The sequence below is a fragment of the Primulina eburnea genome, chromosome 14, assembly GCF_022965805.1.
Source record: "Primulina eburnea isolate SZY01 chromosome 14, ASM2296580v1, whole genome shotgun sequence".
In the NCBI taxonomy this organism is placed as follows: Eukaryota; Viridiplantae; Streptophyta; class Magnoliopsida; order Lamiales; family Gesneriaceae; genus Primulina; species Primulina eburnea.
In genome coordinates this window covers 30,019,154-30,043,860 of record NC_133114.1, presented here as the reverse complement: position 1 = coordinate 30,043,860, position 24,707 = coordinate 30,019,154, and the positions used below count along the sequence as shown (strand labels likewise).

At 35.2% G+C, this 24,707-nt stretch overlaps 3 protein-coding genes across 4 annotated transcripts; all 3 read right to left on the bottom strand.

Moving 5' to 3' along the window:
• Positions 1-536: 536 nt before the first annotated feature.
• On the bottom strand, positions 537-4,901 carry LOC140812694 (tubby-like F-box protein 7). Its single transcript, XM_073171040.1, has 4 exons — positions 4,382-4,901; positions 3,990-4,077; positions 2,985-3,114; positions 537-1,400 (listed from the first exon to the last, which is right to left on the bottom strand). Exons 1-4 carry the CDS (start codon positions 4,811-4,813, stop codon positions 827-829), a joined length of 1,224 nt encoding a protein of 407 aa, XP_073027141.1. The 5' UTR covers positions 4,814-4,901; the 3' UTR covers positions 537-826.
• A 1,538-nt stretch (positions 4,902-6,439) lies between these two features.
• On the bottom strand, positions 6,440-14,901 carry LOC140812693 (anaphase-promoting complex subunit 6). The gene is given in 18 exon segments (XM_073171039.1): positions 6,440-6,736; positions 7,264-7,299; positions 7,385-7,484; positions 8,145-8,258; positions 8,706-8,788; positions 8,938-9,007; positions 10,040-10,165; positions 11,055-11,129; positions 11,487-11,612; positions 11,691-11,728; positions 11,730-11,870; positions 12,011-12,036; positions 12,039-12,089; positions 12,239-12,284; positions 12,476-12,515; positions 13,407-13,480; positions 13,631-13,765; positions 14,474-14,901. Coding segments are annotated over 18 exon segments (1,650 nt in total). The 5' UTR covers positions 14,720-14,901; the 3' UTR covers positions 6,440-6,613.
• A 4,709-nt stretch (positions 14,902-19,610) lies between these two features.
• Positions 19,611-24,707, bottom strand: LOC140811451 (protein GRAVITROPIC IN THE LIGHT 1-like). Of its 2 annotated transcripts, none has more exons than XM_073169339.1 (2): positions 24,486-24,707; positions 19,611-21,421 (listed from the first exon to the last, which is right to left on the bottom strand). In XM_073169339.1, exons 1-2 carry the CDS (start codon positions 24,528-24,530, stop codon positions 20,063-20,065), a joined length of 1,404 nt encoding a protein of 467 aa, XP_073025440.1. In that variant the 5' UTR covers positions 24,531-24,707; the 3' UTR covers positions 19,611-20,062. The 2 variants fall into 2 exon arrangements, with proteins under 2 accessions (XP_073025440.1, XP_073025441.1); XM_073169340.1 differs by lacking the exon at positions 24,486-24,707 and adding an exon at positions 23,854-24,479.

Here is a 24,707-nt window from a genome sequence, read left to right as displayed (position 1 = left end):
TAGATATCCATCCAACTACCTACTAAATAAAATCTTTAATAAATGTACACTAAAGATAGATAATAATAAAAAAAAATTGAAGCCACACATCTTGAACTAAACCGAATGGTTTCATAATTGAAATTATAACTCATCAATCCGTATCTAATGTCACTGGTACTGAACTGAGAGGCACACAAAAAATTTAATACTGAACCGAGTATATCTCTTGTGAAATGAGATTATATTTATAATTGATTTTTTTAAAAAAAATCAAATAATGATATATAATTTATTTGAACATATAATTATATTATATTAATAAAATATTACTATTCGCGAACAAACAAACAAAATATGGTGAATAAGAATCGAAAACATTGTGAATTCAAATTCGATTCGAATTCGATAAGCAACAATCGAAAACACCCAATTCTTATTCATATGACTCTATTTTAAATTAAAAAAATTCAACGATCTCCAAAACGTCAAGTAATCTTAATTCTTAACATTGAATGTGTCCAGGCAATCTTATATGTCAAGTTTTGCCGTCCATACAAAATATCTGCAACTTGCTTATATGTTATCCATAAAACTTACACTTCATGAAAATTACAATATTATTGTATCAGCCAAATTTACATCACAAGCTGTTTTGAATCCCCAAGATAGTAAATTCTACTATTGTCAACTCAAAACAATCCATTGATTCAAAATGAAATGATGCAACAATCCATCCACATAACAAGATTACTAATGTACACGCCATACTTTCATCAATCGAACAAGGGCACGAGTAAGCAACAATCTTCAACTCATTAGCGGTTTTAGCCTCAAAAATCTTATATTACTCGCATGCAAGTTTTGTCCCAAAACTGGTCAGACAAATAGCGAAGGCCTGGAAAGCTGATAGAGGCTGCCTATAATCCATTGTGAAAGTGTCATCACCAACTTTCCCAAACTGAAGCAGCACCGTCTCCTCATCACCCTTTCCTCCAGGCTGACTTTGATCCATAGTAGCAACGAGTTGAAAATTCTTGACCGATGCGACAGTCACTCTTCCATGGAAATTCAAGCACCAGCATTCCAAATGTTCATGCCATCGCGGGGCTTTGTTTTTCAAAACTGTGAGTTCTGGAGAATAGGGCTCTGGCTTCTTTGCTTTAACAACGTTTTCATTATTGTCGGTTGACTCCTCCAAAAATGGGCATTTAAGGGAGCACGCCATCCTCCTAGGACCTCTTGACTTCAAGAGATTGAACTTATATGACACATGCCCGATTTCGAAGTTACCAGCTGGGACTTGGGGACTTATCTGCTTGCTTGCAAAACGGCGGCCAGCTCTGCTACTTGACGGCTTTGCTCCGCTGTGCGGTGGTTGGCTGTCATAGATCGTGAAATTGGTGCCAAGGAAATCTGACCTGTGACACAAATTTTGGTACTTCAGATACATGAGATGGCACAGGTAAGCCGAAAAATATAGAAGAAACAGAGAATAGTTTAAAAGTCCTTCAAGAGTGACATTCAATGCGGATAGAACTGGTTAAGTGATATTAGGTACAACCACAGCTACTTAACGATCACCAAAGCTGCTGTCTCCCAACCTCACCAACAGCCACTCTAGCATCGTTTTGCCACATATGACACAACTGCAGAATCACTGCGCTCTCAGCCACAAAATGCCTCTTATTTCTGTGCAATCTTCCACAAAAGATGAAATTACCAAGTCGACCTTCTACAACTTCTTTATAAATCCACACCATCAATTTTCTAGAAAATTTCAAATACAATTCAACTAGCTAGTTTTCTCCATCTCAACAACATCCAGTTCAAAGCCCACATCGCATCGTCAATGGTTTTATTAACCAACCCCCCTTAAGCCTCAAAGTTATTGTTATGGTTAGGAAGGATTGAAATACCGTCCAAGAACTTCTATTTGATTGGGAAGAACCAATTAGGGTGAAAATGAAGTGTATTTGTTCGCCGCAACTGAGACAGGGGGAAGGAAGAACAGTAATTTTTTTGTACAAGTAGGGGAGAGAATTTCTATAATTATGCGGACAAGATGACAAAGGAAAAGCAAAGATTATATCTTCCCAATAACAAGTGATCCGGGTATTTTCATTTTAAAATGCACTCTGACATAGGGGCCATAAATACTTCACTAATCACTCTCAAAACTAGTTTAAATGAGCATGAAAACTACTTCAAGGTAACAAAGATTTCATCCTCAAAACTATTTTCATTGGAAATGAAATTACTTCCTCAATCCTCCCTGAAAGGTATCTAACGGTTCTATGCCTACCCTTTTCTCAATTTCTATTAACTTTACGTAAGTACCATCAGAAGATATTTATGCAAATATGAAGCCACCAAGGATTAATCAGTACTGACATTGTTTATGGCGTCATTTTTGTTTGACATAGCGGTGTCACGGCCGTTTAATTCAAAAACAGTTTTCTAGAATTTTTCAAGCTACATGAGATTACATATTTGCCAGCCTCACCCTAATCCCCTTCACTCTCCAAGAATGGCTCAACAGGGTTGTTCTTAAGTAGAATTTAATGTCATCGCACAGGTTAAAGCTCCTATTCCATAGAAAGATGAGGCTTCAAGTAAAAAGAGCCATAACGTAATCCTCTTCCATTGTCCCCACTTCTCTTTTAATCATCATACAATAATCTAAGCCTACTCTCATATTTGGCAATTTAGAACTATGTGACCCAAAATATTGGATGTTTCCATCCATCACAGCCAAGATAAGCAACATACATATATGAATTGATGTCAGTCGAATTACCCAATAGAAATATTGATGCATCCTGTCAAATGAAAGTTTGTATACACGACCTGACAATCATGCAAAGGAAAACAAGCTAGCTTTTTTTTAATCAAAAAGAAGAAGTGGATTTTGTTCCCTTTAATTGCAGAAACAATCAAGAATCAACCTAGCTACATCATAGAAAAACTTAGACAGTTCAAAACTGTAAGTTAGGCATTCTAACCTTAATTTTCCAACATAGGCTTTACTACCTTGAGATAGATCATCAGCATCCAGGGATATAATGTACTCAGTGTGGGCACCATTTCTATAGCGTCGTGCTGCTAAGAGAAACTTGCCTTTGTCTGTAAATGCTGCAACAAACAAGCATGAAAACATCAGCTCTTAAAAAATCGCAGCAGCAAAAAATCAAAGACAATAACTAGATTAAAAAAAGAGGCAATGAGGAATGAATCTCTAGTCTAGACACCTTTGACTTAGATAATCAATTTATAGCTATCAAGGATTTTAAGCGTTTAGTACAATAAGTATTGGAACAACCATCTATATAGATATTTAAATGCTAGTGATATCCATAATACGATTCTATTCACTTGGAGCATGTTTCTGAACCTAGATAATGGTTGGATTGTGCCTTACGCAATCCAATTGTCGATTTCCTTTAATGTGATACCAGCATCGGAAACTTGCTAAGCTAGGACCAGCTGGCAAGCTTTGATGTACCGACAAAAATAGTTGATGCATAAATTCCGAAGAACCCACCGAATACTTGGACATAGCAAGTTTATTTAGTTATTTTACAATCTACAAGTAGTGAAGAAATTTTGAAAAATTACAAAAATAGTAATATTTTCTTACAAATTCACTTCAAAAATTTATTGACTATGAGAACTTGAATGATGTGGATTTTGTTGTATTAGGTTCAAGAAATTGAATTATTGACCAATAAATCTGAGATAGGTACAGAGGATAGGTATACCAATCTAAGCGGAGTTGACTTCACGATTTTAAAAAATTATGGCTCTGTAGCTTGATTAAATATCGAAAATAATTTGAAAAAAATTATGTAAACGAACTATAGTAAAAACATTTTTTGATACCCTTAATATGAAAGTCAAAGTTATATTCACTCAAAATTCCCAGTTAACTGATTGTAAATAGCAATTTATAACAAGAAAGCGCCTCAAATCACTCAGCAGGTTATCTTCAAAAAATAAATCCTACTTACATGGTGAAAGAGCCAGATAAAGGTAAAATGTTGCATTCTTCTTGTCACGTTTTATGATACATTGAAGCGGAGAGTCTCGCGGCCCTGGCTGCAGTTATGCAAAAAATTTACTAAGAACGCCCAAAAGAAAATTTGAGAGATTCTCAGCACACAATCAATGGTACAATTTAGTCATAAGATTTCAATAAAGGAATTAAACCCCCATGATGTGATCAACATATGCATTCCGGTTTTAAATTTAACAACACTTTTGCGAGCAATCAGCCAATCCTCATTATTGATATCGATTTCCCACTAATATACCATTCCGAATGTGCATATATCCAGGACTACTCAGATCACACGCACAAACTATACAAGTCTATGCAAATATCAAAGTAAAAATAAAGGACCTTTTTTAGGGAGGAAGGGAAGGTAATTTTCCCGGGGTGATGTACAGAGGCCTTTTCCACCACGTCTTTGGTGGCTTCTCTCCACCGTTTACAAACGCATCCGAATGCGACGACGTTTTGACGCTGCGGCCATTTGTCTTCACTCGCTTCCACCCTCTGTATTATTTCCCCCAGAAGCTCCGGCAACATACTCGCCCACGTAGGGGAGTCCGAACGATCCAATTCACCACAAGCCACACCGTCTTGCTGATGCTGCCCGTTTCCATTATCACTACCAATTCCTTCCTCTTTTCCGCCCTCTTCCCGGCGAATACCGCTATCCAAATCGCAAATAAATTTGATTTCCGGGACCTTGGATTCTTTGCAAGATTTGGAGAGTGTGAAGGACCGATGGATGATTCTTCGTGGGAGGAAAGATCTTCTCAATGACATCTCGGTCAGAGATGGATGAAGAGAGAGAATTGAGGGATCTTTAGAGAGAGAAAATAGCTGGACTCCATTTATACGCCAAAGAAATTCATTTTCTTTGCATAGAATTTCATTGACGTTTTTGTGTTATGGACACACGTCTGTGATGGAAAGATTGATGACAGACGAATGAAATTTTAAACTTAATTTTAGAATTTTAGTTCTGAGACACGTGTATGGTTTCGATTATTTTGGTGAGGGTTGTTTTTGTCATCGAGTGGCTGGTGGTTAGTACCAAGAGGTGGTACTTCTTTGACCGCACACGATGTCGTTTTAAAGCCATCGTCAAATCAAACCACACGCTTCCACCTCTTCGGATCCATGAGTCCAAAATGTTTTAAATATCAAAATTATGTATTCTTTTTTTCCACAATACTCTTACTTATGTAAATACGTTAAAATTCAAAATCAATTAATCTATGTTATTAAATTTGAGTTTAGGCAAAATTCTGTATGAGACGGTCTTACGGGTAGTATTTTGTGATACGGATCTCTTATTTGGTTCATCTATGAAAAAATATTATTTTTTTATGCTAAGAGTATTACTTTTTATTGTGAATATCGGTAGAGTTGACTCGTCTCATAGATAAAGATTCGTGAGACCGTCTCACAAGAAACTTATTCATGAGTTTGTATTAATACATTTTGGTGCTATTGTTAGTCTTTTTATTTAATATTTTATTATTTAAAATTTGTTATCCAAAAAAATCTAATATCCTAAATTAATCAACAAAATAATCTGACTGAATCTTACCATAATATCATCTCTCACTTTAAAATTATTATAAACACCAAAATCATATAAAAATAATATATAATATGTTATTTTAATTATTATTTTTAAAACAAAATACCGCATACTAATATCGAATTAAATTGGAAGCATTATTATATTATACATAAAAAGTTATATTTTGTATTAAAATTTCAATCCATATTATGATGGCAAGAATACTGAAATATAAAATATAATTTGGATTAAAATATTTTATTTGAGTGATGAATTTTTTAGACGAAATAACTAACGTGATTGAGGATTTGGTACATCTTTTTTTCTAAAAAAATAGATTAAAATTATGAATTTTAAAAGCACTTAAATTGTGTTTAAAATGATAGATTTGAGATGATAGAATTCAAATCCGTTGTTATTAAATTATTTTCTTGCTTTTGGATAAACAAAATTCATGTAAATCACAATTCAGTTCACATAGACGATATAATTTCAATAATAATTGTAGTAGATATCAAATGTAATAAAACATGAGTGTCATTTAAAATTATCATTTAAATCTTTTCCTCAATTCAACGCTATCAATCCGAGAACAAGGGCTGGAAGCGCACACTATGGTTGAAATTTTCAATGTTCCCACTTGATGGAAACGTGAATAAATACTTTCTTCTAGTTGACAAATAATACAGACAATATCATCCAAGTAAAATCCTTACATATCGACTTCATTTGTTTTTTGTACGAAAAATAGCTTAGATTTGGCACTAAAGTCTTTTCAACATTTTGAACAAAGGTGTGTCAGCGGTTCGAAATCCATTGGATTCCAAAATCCCCTCCCCAAGCTCAAGACAAATAAATAAATATTTCATATGATTATTGCACTCCTGAGAATTTATCAAACGTTAATTGTATAAGCAAACACCACCAGGATATTATATTAACCAATGATACAAATAAATACGGCCTATCCCCTACATCTTGACCTATTGTTACATTACATCATAAAAACAAAATCTGAAGGTCTTCAATCTCAACTACGTAAATAACTGGCTTCTAACTGTTTCACCTTTTGGGTGGGTGCCATGCCGACATTCATCCACAAGCGCCATTGTCAGCATCTCCGTACAGAATTGATCATCTGGTTTAAGCCATAAAGCCTGTTGATTCAACAACAATCATGATGCCAAACAAGTAGATTTGATCAAAATCATGCAATAATATGACTCAAATTCGACTTGATCCTACTCAAGGATTATTGCAACATCTACGAAGTTGGTTGCTAAACCGGAATTCGTCTGGAATTATCAGTAGTTGACATCTTAATAGTTGAGTAGTGAGTAGTTGATAACTACACCAGCATATGTCTCAAAATTGTGTATGAACTAGTCAACTCTTTTAAAAACTAGAAATAAATAGAATGACAGTTCGGCCATTACAAAGTTGTCAAAACATTAATTAATACAAATTTTAAAAAATATTGAAAATGTAGTAAATAAGCTCGAGTAGCTCGACACACACACTAAAACTTAAATAATATGTGCTTGAGTTGCCCAAGGACCGATATCGACTTGAGCTTTTACCGACTGACTTACAAGCTACTCATAGGGGCCAGTTCATATCCACCCCGATCATGAAGACGAATTCGAAATTAAAACATTATTGTTCCGAATCTAGCTAAACTTACCTTGTGATAGTACGCAATTGCTGAAGTGAAATTATCCTGCAAAATGAAATATTCAACCATATATTTTGATAATCAATTTACTGAGATGATATGGAGGCAGGAAAATTCGTAAAAAAAATACCTGCAGATGATACGTGTAGGCGAGACCTGCATATGTACTCAAGCTTCGTGTTGATATTGCAAGAGCTTTATCATAATAAATAATTGCCTCGTTGTATCTCCTGATGGAGAAGTAAACTAATGTGAACCACGACATATAAATTTTAATAAGATGATAAAAGTGGCACACATATCTAGGTTTTGGGTGGGTGAGAACCAGGTCTTTGGAAGGAGATTACACGAGGTTATAACACTCGAGCAGATATGAACACATTGCACAAAAGAAAAGGATAATAACAATGTATAATTGATAACTTTACCATTTTTTTTAGTTTTCTGGAGACCAAGTATCAGGTCTACATATAATTTTGCATTTCTAAGGGATAAAGAATAAAGACTGCATCCATGTTCCATAACACAAGGTTCAATATTTACATCTAAGAGACTCTTTCTGATCCAGGTAGGTAGAGTGATTATAGATGATTGCATACGAGCAAAAACCCCACTGTCAGAAAATAGAGTTGTTATTCAACAGTTTATACTTGAGAAGCATACTGAATGGACATTTTCAATCAGCATCCTTCTGGTTGCCAAAGACTGGACTTCTTCCGGAGAAAACAGATAAATTGGTTAAAAAGGATAAATGATAGCGTAGCACATAAATCCATTGACAATACTAAACAATTAAACAGTACACACACGCATACATATATCACCAAGAACAAACTTATATGGCTTTGTTTGAAGAATGTATCTTAAAAGCATTATAAGACAAGACGTACTTTAATTTTCTCAACGCATGAGCAAGGTTGACCAAGGTTGGCTCCCACATTTCACTTAAAGAGGATGATACATGAGACAACGTCTGTTCAAACCACCATACAGCCTTCTTATACCTGAAAGATTTTTGAAAGGGCACGTGCTTTATCAACTCAAAATAGCTTAAATATTATAACCATAACCGAAGAGGTTTATGCTTAATCATAAGTACAGCCTACTTTGAAATGCTACAACAATTGCTCGGAAACATCACTTCTTCGACTAGCAAGAACAAGAATATATGAAGTTATGAACTATATCCCTATGAACACGTTCATGAAACCAAAAATGCATAGGCAAGGGTAAGAAGCATAACGTCTGTTCCTTGCTCTTTTATTCCAAAAACTATTTTAAAACCATTTTTTAATCAAATCATAAATTAGAAGATACTCGATAATATAGAAAATGCTCAAATGAATCATGCAGACTTAAAATTATATTAATATAAACATTGCTTATTTCAAAGTTAACCATGCTTGAGGATGCGGCAATTTATAGTAGTTTATCAAGGTAAAATATCTTACTCCTTCATATGATAAGCTACAACACCTAGCTCATTGAACACAAGCGGATCTGAAGGGCATATAATCTTGGCCTGCAAAAAAAACTGAATGCAACACCACATCAAACAGATGAACCAAGGTGAAAACACCTAAATACACAAAGAAATTGCAAATTTTACCATTACTACTTAATTACAGATAAGACCCAACGACAACCGGGAAAATACTTACACACCAATATTACAATAATCACCTGCTCAGCAAGTTTGAAGCTATGGGTCCGCATGTATTCCATTCCAATGTATAGAGTTGGTAGATGGAACCTGAAAAAAAAAATATTATACTATACTTAACATTCATATAAATGAGTACCTCTCAAGTAATAATGTAACTTGGACAACATATTATCCCAAGATTTCTGCAAACAGCTTTAAGTTATAACCCTTAACTCTTAATTAACACTCTTCCTCATGACCCAGATTTTTTTTTTTTTGAGAACTCGTGATCCAGAATTAAGAAGGCAGAGGTAAGAAATATAAGGGCACAAATGGGAAGAATAAAATACGTAATCCTAAAATTCACTCAATTCATAATATGGTGTAGCACAGGATGTCTGTGGTTGATAGATTTATTCCGAGGAACCTCCTTAACCAAACTTGGAAGTCACACTCATATCGGGCTCAATATCTTTGTTTTGGGCGTACAATCTTGTTTATTCACCTGACCATCAGCAATGACACTCTTTTAAGCATTATTATGGTTGGTATCAACTTCTGTGATTTGAATTTGCAGGGAATCTTAAACTCAGTCAAAGAAATGATGGTCTTTAAAACGCAAAGGTAACGAAACAGGAACAATATCATTCTTGAGAACTTTTTTACCAGCGTAATTTCGTGTTCTTTTGCCCAGCAATGGCAACTTATCATCATCTATGTGCCCAAACTTTCATGAGATATCAAAACTACCCAAAAAAAATTACAGAGTTTTAGAAAAGTAATGATTCAAGATCCCATTAACAGCTTGTTATCAGATATTCCGATTTAGGAACATATCAGCAACAGAAAAAATCATACTTGCACCAGCTCCCGCTTTGTTCACCTCATTTAGTCATAATATATCATGAAATAATGTCTCTGGAGCAGCATGTAACAGTTTATGGATGAGAATTTAGTACTTCGGCAGCACACTCAGTCACCTCAATAAAATCAAACAATACCCCATTAAACTTGAGCAAAACAAATGCCACAATTTTCAGGGTTATGAGGAAACAAGTATAGAGATGCTAAAAAATTAAGCTCAAGAACGACAAAAAAGCTACTGCAGATATATGGATGAAGAACAACTGAAATGCATACCCAGGAAACAAACGAGCAGCAGTGCGATAAGCTGACATGGCTTGATCTCCTTCTTCTTGTGCTGCATAAGCATTCCCATAGCCTATCCAACCAGGAGAAAATGTTCCATCTAAGCTTGTTGCCTTACTGGAAAAAAATTAGAAAAGGAACGGAATTAGCCCCAATACGAATTCATCAATTGGACATAGTGAGGAAAGCAGAAAAAACAATGATATGGTACCAGTGTGCCTTATTATAAATCAAAAGTTGTTCATTAGATAACAGAGCACATAAATCATCAAAACTTTAAGAAAATATCTTCGACTCAATAAAATGTGTTGAAAATTTAATGGCATTTCTGATGAAGCATGAAACTGAGAAAAAGGAAGACTTCTGTAAGCAAACAAAATGAGCATAAATCAGTTTTACAACAATATGCTCCACCATCATTTGGTGAATGTGCTACTTCAAGAATATAAAAAGCACAGAGGCCGAGATCTGATAAAGGAAGATGTTAGCATTCTTCCCTCGACAGGAAAGTAACACATTCATTAAAATAGTCAATAACGATCTTATGAATATGTAGAAGATAGTATATTTAAATGAACCATGATCCATTGTGCCTCTGCACCTTCAGTTAAGGGAAAAAACAGTAAAGTAAACTATCTGACCATAATTCTGGTTCTCTGACAACTCATCTCCATACTACAACTTGGACAGAAGAAGCACTGGCCTCGTTATGTGCATGCTTCAATACTTTGAAAACAAACCAGCTAGAATGCAAACAAACTAACAATATGGCATTATTGTAATTCCAATTTGGTAGCCTAAATTGAGAATAGAGGGAGCAGTCCAACAGGACTAACTTTGTCTGAAACATATAAAAACATAAGGATAAAGGTAGCCACAAATCTATTTCTATATCAGTAAAACTCAAATCCTTGTGGTAGTAGCACCCTCTACTGAGACTGCGACTTGAGCAGGAAAAAAATACACAAAAATAAGTAGACTTATACAGCTACCATAGGAGTTATACCTAAAATAACGGCGCGACTGATCATACTTTTTGATACAGTAATAGTAGCAACCCACTGCGAACCATGACAGAGCCCTGTACAAACATACCAGAAGCAATCAACAAGACAACTCTGAAGCATCCAGAACAAAAATGGAAACTTTTAGCAGGCAATCTCAAAAAGGAAGTGCAAGCAAACTCGAGAACATATTGCTAGTCTAGTTGGTATGAATAATAGCACAATTGACATTAACATTATTGATAAAAACCCTTTCAGAAATCCACTGATAGAAAGATATTTTAGCAATGTGTCTTTTAGTTAAGATCTTTATCTCTACACAATTGAATTACCAGACCTTCAGAATAAGGAAATGTACCTAATGTAATTTTTCTACTGTAGATAAAAGAATAAGAGATGCAAATTTTATAAGATAAAAAAGGTGACATTCTCACTTTTGAGGATAGTCCTTGACCAAATTGCATGCCATTAAATAAAGTTCATTAGAATGTCCTAGTTCCATTGCTGCCGCTAAATGCACCAGGGTGCACTTTAGGTGAAAAGGATCCTTCTCCAGTAATCTGAATTCAACACAAGGCATTGTGTTAAGGAATGTTAGTTAAATGCATGCTGTTCATCAAACACAATCACAAACCCACATCGATGTTAACTCAAAGCATTTCTGGTATTCACCACACTTGATGATAGTATTCTGCTTTACATGCTAAGAGATCAGTATTGTTCTTCAGTGTGCATAAGGTTTTGTCAGAGGACTTCAAAGAGCAAACTTCCAGCTCAAGTTCCCTAAACTTGGTTTCTACAACATTTTCAGCTTCATACTGGACAAAAAATTGTCAAAATTGAAATTACTACAAAGAAGTGAATAATAACAAAAGTGATAAACACCTGCATGAACACAAGTTTCACGAAAACAGAATGGCCAATTCCACACCGGAATGTGAGGCATAAAACTGCTTACTTTCTTTATCAAGCAAGAATAGAATAAGAGAGCCAGCCATCTTCAGCACCAAATTGCAATGTTGCCAATAGACTGGTCTCTACAATATAGGGATATAAGATGCTAAAATCATACTAGGTAAATAAGCTGGGAACTTAGGTTCAATTTCCTTTACTATAAAAATGATCCTTGTGCATGAAATCACAAGTTCCAACTAATCAGAAACCTTCTGTATTTAACATTCTTCACCTTCTTCACAAGTAAGCATGTGACCCTCTATTAAACATTCCAAGGCCTGAATTGGAGAGATGGAATTGTATCATGATCCGTGCGAATAAAAATTGCATTAAAAAACGTAAAAATCTCAATATAGAAATTATCGAAAGGCCAGTTCTATCAGAGATCGACGATAATTACTAAGAGCTTCAGAATAGTAGTTCAAATGATTCTAACAGGATCTATGTTGAAACAGAGCAATTAGCATACCTCATAACACAGAGGATCCGCTTTAATGGCAGCTTTGTACCTTTTAAGTGACACGAGAAAAAAGTAGAATAATGCCAACTATTTTAGCTAAACTTGTAAGCTGTACCAGATCTAACAATAAAGCATATTGAACAAAGAGCTGACACGTATCAACATGTACATATGACAAAAGAAGGCAAGAGAAACATCGGAGAGTGAGATCAGAAACAGGGGAGAACAGTAGTGAACAAAGTTCGCCTAAAAGGAATAGTAATAATGTAACACTCAGCCACCAAATTCGCAAATGTAATTCAACTATCACAATGCATTTTTAACGGCCACAACTTACAGATCTCGTGTATGAAACACCAGTCAACCAATCGATGCCTACGGAAATACTAAATAAACCTTCAAATGTAAAACCAACTATCATCGCAAATTTAAAATTTTAGATGTCGGAGTGACCAGTTTAAGTTGAATGGTGTACTGTGGTGACTATCTATCTATCGTGATCATGGATACCCAAGTTGTTGCCCTACTCAGTTTTGACCAACAAGACAATGTTTTAACTTCACTTGCTTAATACATTCCTATTTTCAGATTTCATGCTGACCACGGGAATTTCATATCCATTTGGCATATGTTCAAAACAGTCAGATTTCAAAAGTTTCTTTGTTCACTATTTGGGAAATAGTCATACCATCGACATGAAAAAAATATTCTTTTAATCATGTTCAATAATTCAGTACATTTCTTCTAGCAATCATTGAGATCTCATACTTGGCAGACGATCATTTTTCAACTGATTTATAGTTTTATACATAATAACCTCAGGTTCACTAGCAATTTCAATCAATTTATGCAGCATAAATTTTCAAACCTGAAAGGTTTACAAAATTCAGGGAGAAAAGATTGGTGGATAATTCTTATAGTAATACATTAAATTACAAACCATAACCGAGCTTGTGCACGATTTTCCAATGCCTCGTACGCCTTTCCCCTTAAAAAGCATATTGCTGATATAATCTGTCACAAAGATGTAAACATCATTTCTTTTCTCTGGCCAACATCCAAAAATTACATCAATGGGTCGCTCCCCTTCACTTTCTGTATCGGAATAAAAAGAGGCCAGTAAGTAACACATGCTTGTATTCTGCTGGATTCAACTGCACTTACATTGATTTCATGATCTTCACCATCTTTGTCCAGATACATGCTATTGTAATCCTTTGTGTCGGTAATATTACCATGTTCATCCACTTTAGCATCACCAAGCATTAGCAGGCATTGATCCCACTCCTTCAGTTCTTCCTAGTAATAGTATATAAGTTTTATTCATTAGAACCATCAACGGAAAAGTCATTGTTTCTAAAAGCAAACTGACTGGTCGGTCACTAGCACTTGTTAGAAAAAATTAATTAAAATGAAAATAACAGCAAACAGATGGAACCAAAAACGTGTCACAGGACTAGTGTTTAAAATCATTTGGGAGAAAACTAATCAGACAAACTAAACAATGAAGAACAGCTGAGTTTACCATATCCTAAACTGTAAAATAAAGCTCAACTAGCCAGTAGACATGGACAACTAGACAAATTCCCAAAGCGTACAACAATTACTTTAAGTGTCCAATGATCTTTCACGAATTACATCACATCTTCAACATATGACATAAAAAAGGAGTCGCAAAATTTCCAAAAAAGAAAAAGGAGAAAACTAAATTTTCTGTAGAAACTAATATAATACATTGGTAATGACATCCGAAATATTCAATGATTTATTATCCCAGCCTCCATGAAAAGTTCAAATCTTTAAACATAAATAAAATAAATCGACCACGTTGGTTCAATGAACAAATTGTCACCCCCAAACACTCACCTCCCACGGAATTAAAAGGATGAGAAAGAGACTAAAAGGAAAAAAGTTAAAAAATTGGGGGCAAAGGGGGTAACTTTTGCAGAACACAACAATCCTATCGCAGTCACATCATAGGTAAATCAGAATAAGAAAATATTTTACTAGGCATTTGGCGGCGAGGTAGCGGAACCGGAGGTCGCGGAGGACGATCTGGGAGGCATTGAGGAGGTGGAAGGCTCGGCGGTAGTGACGGCCTAGGTAGAGTGCCTGAGCTTGCATATATACGTCGGCGGGGTCTGAAGTGACGGCCGCAACCTTGTCGGCGAAGAATATCGCCGATGAGTACAGATGCTTGCTCACGCAATCTCTTACCACACCCCGGAGCTTCTCTACTTGCTCCTCCCGCATTTCTACAGAACGAGGGTTTTGAAACAGAGATTAGGGGTTTTGATTTCAGATGTCACTGAAAAGAGCGGGAGAAGTTTTCTGGTTTGGTTCGAATTAGCTGGTCGGGCGACGGATATGGGAGAAGGCTGGCAATTGGCATAAAACAATTCTTTTTGTGCGCGTCACTCAGGGCTGTAAATTCGGTTAGCGATCTTTTGGAATTGGATGAAAAATATTTGGTTTATCAAATTAGACTTCAACTTAAACATCTTCCAAATTTTTTTAATCGAATTGGATTTATTTAGTCCGATAATTTATGACTCGTTTGCAAACTTTAATATTTTATTAATATGATATAACTATACATTAAATAAATAAATTTCGAGTCTTTCGATTACTTATTTTCGAACAATTATTCAATTGTTAGCTAACATATTTGAATTTTCAAGCCGAACTCAAACTCGAGTTTTTATTCGAACTGAAAATTTTAAAATTTTCGGACTTCGAATCGAGCTCGAACTCCAGTAGAACTAATTTAAGCTGAATTCAAGTCTTTAAATTTTCGTCATATTCTATTTGATTCGATTCGTTTACACACACTCTAGAGTTAGAGGCTTAAGACTGGATCATCATCATCATCATAAGGATGAAACATCCCGCGGTTATACTAAGATGTGCACTGAATAAATTTCATTATAATATAAAAGCTTAAAAATCACGTTAATCAGATAAATCGTAATAAATATCTGAAAAAATATTGGTAAGAACAATCAAATTTCTGACTATTGATCTAACGTCCAACTACTTATTTACCAGCCGAGGAAGTATTTTGTTATATTTGATCTCCAATAGAGAAACGAGATTGGCTCTGCAAGTCATCGACCATGAAATATTTCCACTCGATTTTTTTTTTTTTTTGTTTTTCAAATCACTTGACTAAAAATTTAAATAATTACTAGTGACCGGGTTGATTTGTCTTTTTGCAAATGAAGCCCGCATATTATTACTGAATTACAAGAGGTGGGTTAGACTTGGCTTAGCCCACCCTATTTTTGGGCCCTGCAATGAGACAACCTCCCGCAGCTACTTTGCAAGGGGCAATTCCTGAAACGCAATCACCACATTATTTTCTATTTTGATTTCTACGTTTTTGAGAGGCAATAGGTGAGTGGGCTGCTCAATCTCAGACAAAAGGAATGTATTGTATACATACTTATGTTTAAGTCTCCAATTATAGCAACAAATTTTCAACTAATATCAAGGGAATTTGCAAAACAAAATCAAACTATGTTGAAATATAATTTAATTTTATCTATCATGTGTTGTCATGTAAAGTATACCAATTTAGGAAAATAATTTGGACAACCTTTTTTTAAATGTAGAACTCCGCATTCGCTACTTATAGAAGTACATTAGATAAACATCTGGGTTAGACGCAATAGCCTGTCCAACCACGTCAATCAGATAAACCACACTAGAAAAGTTTTGTTTGACAGACTCGCACAAGAAGATGTTGATAGATAATAGAATTTGTGATCAATTGATCATACATATATTTATTCCACAATCATATACAAACTCAGGTAACATTGATTCATATTCAAGTGGAGTTGTACGTCCCTGGACCTATTTTTTTAAAATATAAGAGTTTTAATTTCGATCCACGTACAAAAATCATGGCTTACAAGGTGTTCAATTCATTGATGATATTAATGAAGAAATGTTCATAAATAAAATTTCGATATCGGGCTGCAAAGTATTGATGAATATTTTGTTACTCCTTGACCTATAAATCCCGAGAGTGCTGTAGTGTTACGCGACATGTGGAGGATTTTTGTTTTTGGATCATTAACATATGTCAACTTTCATGGAAATGTGATAATTCAACCAACATAATCTAATGATTCACTATTGTGACATTATAATAATGTAAAAATATTGAGTTGACTTTGGGATTGATGACGAACCTCTTAAATGTATATTTTTTTAATTTTTTAGGCGTGGAAATACATATTCTCTACTATTTTTCGGGAATGTCAACCATGTATTATGAAGATCTTAATTTGGAGTGCGGCTCTTTGATTAATTAAATTGCTTATAATTTATGTATTCGATTGATTTATTGACTATTCTTTTTGGAATTTTGAATCTGCCTAACATCTTGTCTCATTTGTTTGTCAGTATCCTTACATTTTTTATGCATAATAAAGTCAATCACAATATATGTAATTATTGTTTTTTTCATTATTTTTTTTGCTTGCGTAAGAAGATAAAAATTGTCGAGCGACTTTCATCTGCGTCTTTTAATTTTGTGGAGGTAAAAATGGTAGACGCCGACAGTTTTGATCGTAACATGCAAGGAAATTGTCAAAAATTCATTGGTCTAGTGACAATTGTGAAGCGCCAAAACCATGTAGTCTTCAGTTGAATTCTGTTTGATAATTTAACTTAGATTAGATTACAAATCTCCATCTCCAAGTGTAAAAAAACATATAAGAACAAAATTAATGAATAGCAAATTTTTTTTTTAGTTATTTACTTGTTCAATTTGAACAACTGGCGGCCGATCATATGCCACTCAGGTCCAGACTATAATTTGTCAGTGACCACATTGTTGTCCATGTCACAAATAATCTTAGACAAAAACTTGTGTGAGACGATCTCACAGATTGTATTTTGTGATATGGATCTCTTATTTGGATCATCCATGAAAAAGTATTACTTTTTATTCTAATAGTATTACTTTTCGATAGGGTTGACACGTCTCATAGATAAAGATTCGTTAGAAATGTGCAAAAAGAAGATTTCTTGAAACATCCATGTAATTTCCTAGCTATTTCCTGACTAAGCTTAAAAAAAATTCTAATTGAAGTTGAAAAATTTTTAAAAAAAATTAAAATGTTCTTATTTTATTAAGTTGTCTAGATTTTTTTTCTACGTAAATTTAATTTTTCGAGCAAAAAAAAAAATAAAATAAAGCATTTTGAAAAATCTAAAAATTACACCGAAACATTATTTTATCTGGATTATATTTCTGACTCGAGTATTATATACATAGCACGAACACCGTCGGCTCGGGAAATGTCACCATACATGTGTGCCACTTGGGCGTTTAAAGCGTAAAAGTTAAGGTCTTATAATGAGCTAGTACTGTGGACGAAATGCGCCGAGGGGCCTTTCCTCCATGATCAAGAACCCTCCCTTTAGCATTTCTTTAAATATTATTCCAAGTGAATTGAATGTGCCCCAAAATTCTCTGATGGCGAAGCATTTGAGAACCAACGGCCGGCGGCTTATTTTATCAAATACCAATTCAATTTGTTTTCTAGGTCTATTTCCCAAGTAATGAATTCAACACGAGCTAATTTTATTAAGATTCCAAGAGCACTATTGACTCAGCCCTACAAACGTGTGCATATACAGCTATATATAGAATTGTTCCAACTTATAAGTTGTTCATATGTACTTGCAACTGTTTTGAATTGAACCTTTTATTTTGTCCATTTTTCAAACTCTCCTTTCTTTATTTGGAAAAATGGTTCCGTTCGGCGCTCGTTGGCTTATGGCTTTTCTTGTTTCGATTTGCTTGTTTCATTATTGCTTGGGAGCTAGGACGAAGCTTTTGAGCATGGAAGGTGTCTCTAAGGTTACATCCGTTGTGGAAAGTCCAGTGCTACCAACGGATTCCCCGAACGGCGATGACGTCTCCATGAATCAAGAGAAGGGTGATCGTCGTAGTTTGGAGTCTGTTCCTAGTCCGGGAGTTGGCCATTGAATAAGCTTAGCATGCACCACGTTTCTTGGCCTTGATTCCTTTCCGCATGCATGACGTTCCCTTTTCTTCCTCTCTTTTAAATTTTTTGCATCAATCGCTATAATTCAACAAAAATAGTCAGGCGATTGGAAAATTGTAATGCGTCCATGTTATACTTAATTAACAACAAACCCTAATTTTTGCCTATAAATAAATGAAGCATACAATAAACATAGATTATAAAATAAGAAAATTTTATTTAGAAATATATCCAAACCAGCTCAGTCCTGGGAAAACTAATTTGTCTGGCGATGTTGTATGGTTTGAGATAACTTTAATTTTTTTTAAAGAGCTCTTAAAATTATTTATGCATTGTAATATTTTGACAGAGATTTTAGCTAAGATTTCTTGGAAACTCGTAAGCTTTATTTCTTTTTTATTTATCATAAGCTGTATTTCGAAAATATATACCTATTTATTGTATCGTAATAAAATTCATTGTTCAATATACTATATATATATATATATATATATATGTGTGTGTGTGTGTGTGTGTGTGTGTTACTTAATTGTGGCTTGCGTAACGATGTAATCATATTTATAAACACACACGTGTGCCACGGAGAATGACACGTTATAGAGAGAGAAAAAAAACGGGAAATTGACATTCAGTTTCCAGCCGTCGATTTTTTTTGTGTTCAGTCTCTGAGTACTTTTTTAGTATCACATTTCCACATAAAGTGTACCACATTTCTACATGAAGTGTACCACATTTTGTATGACATATTATCACAATTTTATGAGTAAGGAATGAACCCAAAAAAATGTTTTGATTAAAGATTTTTCACAACTTCTCCAAAAAAAATCATAATTTAAAGAAAAACTTGTGGGAATTGAATCTGCTTCAGGTTTCGTTCGATTTGGGATTTGTACACACATCGGCCTTATCCCCTCGTTTCGAGTTTAAAACGAAGAATAATCGAGGCATGAAACCAAGAATAGAACAAAGAATTCGTGACCAGTACTCTTCGGTGAACAATGCGTAAATCTTGAAAAATATAATATTTAATTTGTTTTCATTAAAAGGTTAAAAAAACATTATGACAAAAAATCCGTAGTCACTACCTTTGTGATATACACCAGATAAAACCGGACAAGTGAATCAAACATAAGAGCTAATAATTGTTTAAAATATTTCAAGAGTCTAAATAAATAAAGGTAGATGATAAAATATTTAACAAAAATTTTAACTAATAAAACAAGTGAAATCATGCTAAAGCTAGAAAAACAAATAATCTATCATGTGCTTAGTAATCCAAAAACGAAAGAATAAAAAGACAAGAGTACTAGAATGTACAGTTTCCACTTCCAACCAGATACATTGGCAAAACTTGTGAGAGCTACAAGTGCAAGGAATCTCCCCACGTCCCCTGATAATCCTAAAAGGTCACAAAAGGTTCTCACGCCTGGCAAGCCATGTCAATCACTCTCGAGGAATCATTCGATATGAATAACAAATAACGATAGTGATAAACATGAAGATCTCCAGTGCAATCTTTGATGTTATGAGGCCATGATTGAATCTTATGGCATCTCACTAGGCATCGACATCAGCAGAGATACACGTGGCATTGAACGACAGTCTTTCCGATCTTGAAGCCTGGAAACACAGTGAAACCCACACGCGGATCAGTTTCAGGCGTGCCGTCTGACAAGAAGAAAGCCTCCTCGTTTACGCTCTCCATTAAAACTTCTGAAAAACGACTCCCCTTTTTCACTTGATAGATAGAGACCTCGGGATCAAATGATAAAGCCAAGCAATGAAGGAGCCAAACACGTTTTGCCATTTCAGTGAACGCGGAGAAGAATGGTGTCTCTGGGATTTCACCGGAACTCACCAGATTCCTCATGTTCAAATCACCAAACAAAGAAGCTTCCATTTTCGCATGCATAAGTTTCAGGTATTTTGCACGGCAAAAAGAAGCAAAAGTTGATTTCGGTTTCCAAGCTAAATAATCTGCTGGTCTCATAGATTTCATCTCACGAAATATGTCGAAATTTATGTTGGGTCGCTTTCTCTGCTCGGAAGAGGACTCGGGATGGGTAGAGAAGTTGTGATAACTGAAGCGATCGAACATTTCTCTGCATACAAAAGATTCAATTGCAAAGCATATATGATTCTTTTTCCAAAACGAAACTCCGGGTTCAATAGAGCAAGCTGCAGCATCCAAATCCCAGTTTGCAAATTCCATTTCACTAGCTAGCAACCGCACAAAGGCCCTTACCGATTTTATAGTTTGCCGAGTATAAGCAATGAAATGGCTCGGCCTTAAGCTTGATAACTCATTATTTTCAAGCTTGATGAACTGCCCGCTTGAGTTTATTCTCTTCTCGATTGATTTATTATCCCCATTCGCCTCCACAAATTTCTCTTTCAGAAAGATGATTTCAGAGTCTTTAAGTTTAAGTTGAGAGTCCAACTTCTTACTTGTAATCTCGTATGTTTTCAGAACACTCTTTTGCTCTTGAATTTCAGACAACAGTAGACTGGTCTCTAGAGAACTTTCGTCCCACTGTTTTTTCAAGTAAGATTGTTTCAGTTTAGACAAATTTTTTAGCTCCAGTACGATTATCTGATCTGCAGATTGAATCCCCTCAACATCATATGGAAACTGAGAAAATTGCAACTGAGCATATGCAGCTTTGAAGGAAGATAAACTGGCAAAAAGTTTTGCAAGAAACGCTTCCTTAACCGCCCTTTTCTGTCGTTCCTCGTCATCATCATTATATAAAGGAACAGACGCATCCTTCTTTTGATTTTTCTTTAACTTTTCATGGGATTTCGTCTTTTCATGAATTCCATCATCTGATGATATCCCTGCCACAGCTCGAATGTGTAAAACCTTGGCAAAAGTGCGTGCCAAACGACTCTTACTTGGGGTGACCGCTGAACGTTTTACTGAATCCATCTGAGTCAAGAAAATGAAGAGAATGGCAAATTTTTTATCAAATATACAAGAGCTTTTAAAATATTCAGTAGATGCAATGATTACAAAAGCGAACAAAAAGTGTGATATAATGATGACTACATCACTATGAATAATGAGCATTTTCAAATAAAAATTTCCACAAACTTTAACTCCTCAACCAAAGACCATTAAAGGCAAATGGAATTTCTTTTGGCTTCCCCCTCATGAAAGATGGATAGAAGCATAAACAGTCAAAACATGATCGAACCTTTGACACTCGATCGCATGATTTTTTTTAAATTACGGGTGTACATGAGAAACCAGAAAATTCAGTTTGGTTTGCAATTTGAAGATACCAATCTGTGCATTGAATATCAAAACAGAACCATATACAATTTTTGTGGTTTAAGCCAAAAGACCGAGCTGAACCTGAATCAAAACTGATTCAAAACCGAAATTTTCTAAATTACTCAAGCCAAAACGTCGATTTCTAAATTTTGGAAACCGAAACCACTGAAACCAAACTGATTTACACCCTAGCTTTAAATTTTAAAAAAGATAAATATGTCCCAGCAAGAGAGCTTTGTGAGATGGATGTGAGATAAAAAAAGAGGCAAGAGGAATAAAGGGCTAGTGAAAAGTATGTAGCCATCATTTGAAATAATATATTAAACCAGATAAAGTTTGAGCAACACAAACCCATGCTAACCAATATTTATGCATTATACATACATGATAACAAAAGAACAATGGGTTTCCTTAAATTGGTAGAAATTTTATTTCATTCTATTTGAGACTACTAGAGCTAACCGTATATAGCCATATGTTCATATAAAATATCTGACCGATCATCCTAATTACATCACTGAGAGGCAATGGTGGTTGTCCAATATTCAATGTATTATGCAACAAGAGAAGTGAAGTCCACATCTGAGACAAAACTTAATCTCCACTCAGAACCAATAGGTCCTTTACAAGCTTCACTCTAGGTGATGAACTAATCAAATAACTTGTATATTAGCTAAATGAATTAAAAACAGCACAAGCGATTGTCGAATCATTCCTACGTTACTTTCACATGATAAATTATGTCAGAGGAGTGACAAATGCAGACCCTTATCACGCCCCGAGCTCATAAGTCCATGCAAGAAAACTACGCACAATGGGATTCACTGACAATGGCTTTGCATTTGTTCTCATCTTCGAAAAATAATGAACCCAAATAGCAAAAATAATCCTACTCGTCATCTTAAAAATTATGAACACATGTTCAACAATTTACCGTGAGACGGCATATCACAAAATCAATACTGAACACGTGCGTGTGAACGAAGAAGGGTGAGCACACCAAAAGACAAGTATCTTAACCTTTCTCAAAGGAGTCAATGAGTAAAGTAAAACTGCCAAATGGCGCTAGTTCAAAACACCCACAGGTACATCGAAAAACAAAGTGCTGAATCACTAGACAAGTGGAATTAATTCACATGATATAACGACTCGAAAGTTAATACACATAATATAACTGACTCGAAAATGTCGCATTTTCCCTTTAACAACACGAACCAATTACGAGTAAAGCACACGTGTCGAACAGAGCTAGGTCATGAAAGTCGCGGGAAAAGCAGTTAAATGATGAATCCAGTAAACATGCCACCACTTAGAAACGGGGTGTCGGTTCGCGGTGCCAATCATACCAATAACGAGGAGTCATGATTGGCAAACGGAGGAAGTTCAAAGGTGGAAACAGGGTATTATTAGGCAAAAATAGGTTCGAGTACTCAATAATGGATTTTGCACAATCAAGACTTCACGTTATTTATTGGATTCCCATGGCCCAATACACAACACCATAAAGCATTCTGCAATCATAGGGCAAGTGAAAAGACACTAGATGGCCACACACACAAAAAATATATATCGTAAGGCGCATACAATCCCAAAGGACCCACAAAAAAAATTGATTCACATTTATCTTATGTCAGCCATCCAAATGCAAGAAAACAGGCCCCATCGATTACCTATATAAAGATTTTAATCAGGACCTGCAATTCACATCAACGGTCCAAATACATAAAAAGACACACACTGTAAATTGTGCCAACCACATAAAGTCATCCAACGGACAAAAACTCGTCTCCGGAAAATGTTTCGACAATGACAACTCATGGTTCCACATCAGATTCACTTATATCGGTGGTCTTTCTCACTCACGTGAAAAACGAAAGGGGCACAAGATAGCAATTGCAGGGGTCTCCACAGGTTATAAAAACTCATCGTACTCCAGACCCAATAGGACAATACACCATTCATCATTGTAAGAAACCAGTCTAAAGATAAGCATTTACAGCTACAGAGCAAACATTATTCAATTTTATTACAAAGCACAAAAATTACTATTACCCCATTCGGAAAAAAACAGAAAATACTGTTACCTCCCAAAAAAGGCAGAGAAACAGGAGACTTAGGCTTTTATTCACGGCAATGTGAATCCCAAGAAACAGTAAAACACCAACATCATTCCATAATTGTTATCAGATTTCTAACCCCTAGAACCAACGAGCAGAAATCCATTAAGCAAGATTTTAATCTAAAATGATATGCAGATTATAGATACACAAGTGTGTGGCAATCTGGGTTTTTGGTAAATGTCCAAACAGGACAGAGAAAGTTCAAGCCTTTACGCGGAATAGAAAGCCTTCAAAGAAAAAAGAGAAAGGTAAATTAGCCGAAAGGAGAAGACTCGTTTGAACACTCAGAGAAAAAACAAGAACCCAGACCGCCGAGCGCCTCACTACCAAAAAAAATCCAATCTTTACTGGTTTTGATTGATAAATAAATAAATGAAACTCTTAAACAGATGGTTTAAATTAAGGGGTATAAAAAAATGTAAGAAATTGTACGAAATGGGGGATAAACAAATACACGAGAGACAGGCCTTAATGGGAAGCTTCTGAACAACGACCATTCCAAATTTACTACACACCCCCCTTAGAGAAACATGCCTCGCGTTTTATCATAAAGAACCCAGAACTCGAGCATAAAAAAGGAAAGCACGCGAACCAACCTTGGAACGATGGGTTTGAAGAGAGAAAAATAAAGGAACTTTCATATAGAGGGTTAGAATTTCCTGGAACTGCTAGCTCGTAAATGGTTCCAGTAAAGTGACATGGACTCTACTCCAGGGCCTTTGTAGGATTGAGAAGCATCAAAGAACAATTTTTTTTGTTCTTTAGAGAGGGGGAGAGACAAAAATGGCGAGAGAAAATGCGGGGACAGAGGAATGAAA